At 60.5% G+C, this 6,000-nt stretch overlaps 1 protein-coding gene across 1 annotated transcript; it reads left to right on the top strand.

Annotated features, from left to right (window-relative positions):
• Positions 1-2,146: 2,146 nt before the first annotated feature.
• Ankrd63 (ankyrin repeat domain 63) lies at positions 2,147-3,473 on the top strand. Its single transcript, XM_004660779.2, has one exon. It carries the CDS (start codon positions 2,147-2,149, stop codon positions 3,302-3,304), a length of 1,158 nt encoding a protein of 385 aa, XP_004660836.1. The 3' UTR covers positions 3,305-3,473.
• The last annotated feature ends 2,527 nt before the right edge of the window (positions 3,474-6,000 follow it).

The raw sequence follows: 6,000 nt of genomic DNA, 5'->3' as shown, positions 1-6,000 counted from the left end.
AGCTTCAGTCTTCAGAGATCCAGAGCCCTCTCCTTCCCACCACTCCCCCTTTCCCTGCACTGACAGGGTTTTTGTATTTAGGTGATAACTCCACTTGTAATATTCTGGTTCTGTCTTCCAATGAGGGGAGTTCTCTTTCATCCACAATGCAGTTTCTGCCTTCTTATTTTCCCATTGCTTGAAACACAGTGCCAGGTTCAGAAAATCTCTTTAAATTCAGTAGTTAATGCCTGGTTCATTTCTCTCTCTCTCTCCCTCCCTCCCTCCCTCCCTCCCTCCCTTCCTTCCTTCCTTTCTCCCCCCCCCCCACCCCGCCACTCCCTGAGCCCAGGCTGACCTGAAATTCACTATGTAGTCTTAGGGTGGCCTCGAACTCATGGCAATCCTCCTACCTGTGCCTCCCGAGTGCTGGGATTAAAGGCGTGTGCCACCACGCCCGACTTCTTTCTTACTTTACAAATAAATCCCACTCTAATCTTACACCATCACCATCCCCCAGAGGTGCTGAGGCACCCTAACCCATTTCAATCAAGGTGTTTAGTATTACCCTCCACCATGGCCAACTAGCTGGCTGCAGAAGGAAAGAGAGAGAGAGAGAGAGAGAGAGAGAGAGAGAGAGAGAGAGAGGGAGGGATGGAGGGGAAGGGAGGGAGGGAGGGAGGGACGGAGAGGGAATGAATATTCATGTAATAGAAAAGGCATCTTATACACTCCCCATTCCTTGGGGTTAGCTAGAGTCAGGGTTAGAGCTCCGTGGCCTGGAGGTGGTTTTGTGATCTACAGAATCCAGCCCTGCGGGGAATTCTTGCTTGTGTCTTTCGAGTCCTTTCTGGGGTACCATGGAGTCTGGGAGGCTGCGTTTGGGAGACCTGATGTTCCTGCACATTCTCAGGTCCTAAGGCACCTGCCCCGGGTCGCAGAGGCTTGGCGCCTAGCCCCGCCAGCCCCGTGGAACTGACACGCGGGCGCGTTGTCAGGTTGAGACGCGTCTGAGATGGGAGAGCGCACCCCCTCCCTGCTCCGAGCGTGTGCGGGAAGCACAATTGTGTGTGGCTGTGATTCGCTGCACTTCGCTTGACAGTTCCCAGACACACTGAGCACCCCCACCCCAGTCCCCAGAACAAATGTCTCACTCCCCCCCCCCACCAACGACTTGTCTGCCTCTCGCCGCCACCCCCAGCTTGTGTAGGTCCAGTTCTGCCCTTGCGGGGTTCCATTTCCTTTAACCCTGAACGGCTGGAAACAGCTGTCTCTCGGGATGAACTCCGCGGTCCGCCAGTTTCTAAGCAGCCCGGGGTACCGACTCCGGCGGGGGTGGAGGGCGGGGAAGAGAAGACTGCGACTTTGGGATTGGCCCGGCCAGGTGCATGTGGCCCCCCGGCGAGCAGCCCCCGCCCTCGCCCCGCAACCGCCCGCATTCCCAGGGGAGCGCGGAGGAGGAGCCGCTCCCCGACTTCGTGGCCCGCCAAGGGGTGGGTGGGGAGGGGCATCAGGAGCAGTTTCTTCGCCCCACCCGTCCGTCCGTCCGTCTGTCCGTCGCTGCCCTGACGGCGTAGCCCGCTTCCAGGGCAGCCATTGCTATGGAGACCCCCGAGGCTATAAAGCCAGGTATCCCCGCGTCCGGCAGCTCCGGCGTCGCCGAGCCCCCCAAGTGAGCAGCACCTCGGCGCGGCCCCCGCAGGAAGGGAGGAGGCGGAGAGAGGCGCCGGCAGCTCGCGGAGTCGTGCGCCCCGCCAGGGCCTGAGCGAGGCAGGCGCGCACGGGCGCCGCCGGCTCGGCAAGGGAGCAGAGGGGTGGGGGTGGCCCACGCCGCTCCCAGCCACGAGGGACCGAGGGGCGCCGCGCCCCCGACGGAGAGTGAGTCGAGCGCCTGCGGTCTGGTGGCGGGCCAGGAGCGGGGCCTGGAGGGGAAGGCGACCCCACACCTCCAGGCCGGAGGCCCGGCCGGGCGTGCGAGCCGAGGAGCTGCTGGACACGCAAGTGGGAACTTGGGGACCTTCGGCCACAGCCACCCGCGCGCGCGGAAGGAGCGGTAGCCGAACCTGGGCCTGGGCCGGAGCCGCAGCCCCGCGGGGTACGGGGTCAGGGGCGCCCCCGTGCGGAGCTGCCGGACCGCCCGGGCGCAGCAGCGGCGGCAAAGGAGACCATGCTCAAGCCCAAGGACCTGTGTCCCCGAGCGGGTACGCGCACCTTCCTCGAGGCCATGCAGGCGGGCAAAGTGCACTTGGCCCGTTTCGTGCTGGACGCCCTGGACCGCAGCATCATCGACTGCCGCGCGGAGCAGGGCCGCACGCCGCTCATGGTGGCCGTGGGGCTGCCCGACCCGGCGATGCGCTCGCGCTTCGTGCGGCTGCTGCTCGAGCAGGGCGCCGCCGTGAACCTGCGCGACGAGCGCGGCCGCACGGCTCTCAGCCTGGCGTGCGAGCGAGGCCACCTGGACGCCGTGCAGCTGCTCGTGCAGTTCAGCGGGGACCCCGAGGCGGCGGACTCGGCCGGCAACAGCCCCGTGATGTGGGCGGCGGCGTGCGGCCACGGGGCGGTGCTCGAGTTCCTGGTGCGCTCCTTCCGCCGGCTGGGCCTGCGCCTCGACCGCACCAACCGGGCGGGCCTCACCGCGCTGCAGCTGGCCGCCTCCGGGGGCCACGGGACCTGTGTGCAGGCCCTCACCGGGCCCTGGGGCCGGGCCGCCGCCGCCGCCGCCGCCCGGGGTTCCAACTCCGACAGCCCCCCTGGCCACCCGGCCCCGGCGCCCAGCCCCGAGCGTCGACGACCCAGCCCCCGGCGTCTGCCGCGGCCTCTGCTGGCCCGCTTCGCGCGAGCGGCGGGCGGCCACGGCCACGGTCACGGCGTTGAGCCTGCCTCGGCCGGGAAGGGCTCGGGCCGGCACCGGGCACCAGGCAGCGAGCGGCCAGAGCTGGGCCGGAGTATGAGCCTAGCTCTGGGTGCCATGACGGAGGCGGAGACGGCCCGCCTGCGGGCGGGGGCCCTGATGGCCAGAGCAAACTCACCCCAGTCTTCGGGGAGTGGGCGGTGGCGCTCACAGGAGGTGCTGGAGGGAGCGCCCCCAACCTTAGCGCAAGCCCCCCCTATTGGCCTTAGTCCTCACCCAGAGGGTGGCCCCGGTTCGGGCCGCCTGGGTTTGCGTAGACGTTCCACAGCCCCAGACATCCCCAGCCTGGTCGGGGAGAGTCCAGGGCACAGTAGCGGCCCGGAGATCGAGGCCAACGCTCTCTCCTTCTCGATGCCTGGGCCGAAGCCTTGGCAGGCGGGCACGGAGGCTGTGGTGCTGCAGGCTCAGCGGTAAAGAGGGTGAAGGCGGATCCCCGAAACTCCCCCCCCCACTACCCTCTGGTCCTTTCTTCCAGGTCCTTCACTTTCTCTGAACCCCCCCCCCCAAATGCCTAAGAACCTGACCCCACTACCAAAAGGAGACCTCCACCAGTTCTCCACCAGAAGTAAGAGGGATTCCTTTTTTTTTTTTTTAAATGTACTCCCGGTGTAAATCTCTCACCTTCCTCTACCACCTGCCTTTCTTGTCTCTGGGACAAAAGAAGTGGGAGACTAATTCGGTAGGTTTCAACCTTTTAGCCAGGAAGAGGGATCCCACCCGCAAGCCATTAAGTTCAGGTGCGTAACTTCCAGGTTCCTCCTGTCCCCTTGCCTTTGTTGAGCTTCCCATCTGCCTAAGCAGCAGGGGAGCTGGCTTTGGAACAAAAGCCCAGCGAGCTGATGCTGACCACAAAACTTTACAAACTACCAAAGTCTCCCCTCCACATAAGCGTTGAAGGGAGGTAATGAGGGCACCAGAACCTGTGTCTTCAAGAAGACTGGTTAGGAGAGAATCCGGTGGCTATGTTTTTCTGGGGGTAGAAACTCTTTCAAGGCAATGAAAATATTTGGGGGCTACTATCCCCCCAACACCTCCAAGTGTTGGCCACCAGTTGACTCTTGAGCTTTTTCTGGGTAACAAACTTCCTCTGTCCCAGGCAAATCCAGGATTCAACTTTATTGGCAGTATGGGGGTCACTGCTCCCCCAAACCCAACTGAATCCTGGCTCCTCAGCTCGGTTGAGTTTGAGTTTTATCTTTGGGGTTCATCCTGATTTCCACTCACTCCCAGAGGCTTGAAATGGAGAGGACTTAGCACTTCCCCGCTCCCACTGCCTCCCAGCTCCCGCGTTCCGCACGTGGGTGCTCCAGGAGGCTGGCACGGTTGCTGAAGGCTTAGCTTAATTGTAATTCTTCCAACCCTCAGAGAACTCGTGTTTCGAGTCTTTGTATGTGAAGCAGAAAGCAGCAGGTCTGATCGGAGGCTTAAGAACCTGACAATATCTCTTTAAATAGAACCTCTGCGAGGGGGTTTGGGGTGTGTGTGTGTGTGGAGGGGGGATAATTGACTGAAGTGTTTGCGACGGTGAAAGGCGGCGCGCGGGAGTTGGGAAGCCCACGCGAACCCCGCAGGCCCCGGGTTTAAATTACATCAAACTCCGGCGCGAGCTGGAAGGGGCCTGTTAAATGTCGCCTGCGTCTTGCTGGGCTGTTAATGGAGGGGCAGGGCGGATGATAGATGCAAGAGGTCGAGACCAAGAACCCCTACCTCTGCCGAACTGCGGGGACGCAGGCCTGGCCCAGCTTCCAAGCTTTTATTACGGGGCCGATTAGTGAGTCAGAGGCGACCGCAGAGAGGTAGTTAGGCCGGTCCTTTGTCCTCCACCACGCCGCCCCTGGCCTCCTACCCCGTACCTTCCTTGCAAGGGGGAGGGGACTTGACAGGTCGCGTGTAGCACCGAAGAACGCTCTGTACCCGCAGACTAGCGTAAAAAAAAAAAAAAAAAAAAAAAAGTCCTGCTTCAAGGCAGCGAAAAGTTTTCTGGGGTGGCAGTAGCTGGACCTTTTGTTTTATTTTTTAAATGTGTGACCTCTGAAGTTGAGCGTGCTTGCTGACCTGTGTGCAATGGGGTCTTTTCAAGACGTAGATCGGTGGAACGGAAGGTTTCTCAGCAGTAACTCAGCTCAGAGCGATTGTCACTGACCGTGCTGAGAAACTGGGCCTGTGGGTGAGGGGTGGGAGGTCAGGCACCTCTCCAGTCCTTGCACGCGCGGACACACACACACGTATGTGCGGGCGTGGGCTGACACGCTGGACCATGATCCGTGGTGCCCTCTGGTGGCGGCGCTGGGCTCTGCTCGCTTCTCCTTGGCGCTCCAGCACGTCGGAGATCCGCAGCTGTGAGTTTGTTTCTTCCGCCTTTGTGTGTGCATTTACCCACGGGACGTCTTCCTCCTGTAGAGCGTTCAATCCGAGTACTTGAAGCCATTCTTCGCAACAACGAACAAGAAATCGCAGCACTGGGTGGAGCAGTGCCCAGACAGTTGTTAAGAACCCCAAGCAATCTTCCATGTTTAAGGCTCCCCTGCCCCGAGAGCTCTTGCTCTTCAGAACAAATGAGCTGCCGACTCTCCCCTGTGGCTTCCGAGTCTTGGCATCTGTCCATTGTGCGCTGTTGCTTTACTTTCCGGGGTGATCTTTTGTCTCCTTATGGCCCCTCTCAACATCCGCTCCCGTTAGTCCCCTGTCTAGTGACCGATGGACAATACCAGTTTGGAAAGCCAGAGGAGGCCAGGGATGAGGTGAGGGATAGATAATTGGACGCCCCAAATGCATACTGCTCCGTTCTTACCCTTGCTTGTTCACTCTCTTCAGCTGTTTCATGTTAATGAAGTTTTTAATGGTCTAAAGAATACAAGTGTTTTGGCTTAAAAGCAGCACCAGTATGGGTCACACACATCTTTGCAGTGCCACTGATGTGGTTTTCTGTGTGAATGTCACTTTGGCGCCTCTTTGGTGGGTGAACCCCTCCTGTCTGTGAAGTGGTGAAAGCTCGGAGGTTGAAAGTGATGTTTCTACAACAGCGAAGGAGGTCTCCCCTGTCTGAACTGAGCTGTGTGTCTGGCTGCCTCGCTGTCCGTACAGACTCCTTAGCAGGCCCTGCTCTGTGC

This window comes from Jaculus jaculus, chromosome 8, assembly GCF_020740685.1.
Source record: "Jaculus jaculus isolate mJacJac1 chromosome 8, mJacJac1.mat.Y.cur, whole genome shotgun sequence".
NCBI lineage: Eukaryota > Metazoa > Chordata > Mammalia > Rodentia > Dipodidae > Jaculus > Jaculus jaculus.
Note: the sequence above shows the minus strand (reverse complement) of the source record. Positions and strands in the feature narration are given on the sequence as shown.

Bases quoted from the DNA above. Each gene is read 5' to 3' on its own strand.
- Ankrd63 (XM_004660779.2), top strand. From the start codon at position 2,147: ATGCTCAAGCCCAAGGACCTGTGTCCCCGAGCGGGTACGCGCACCTTC.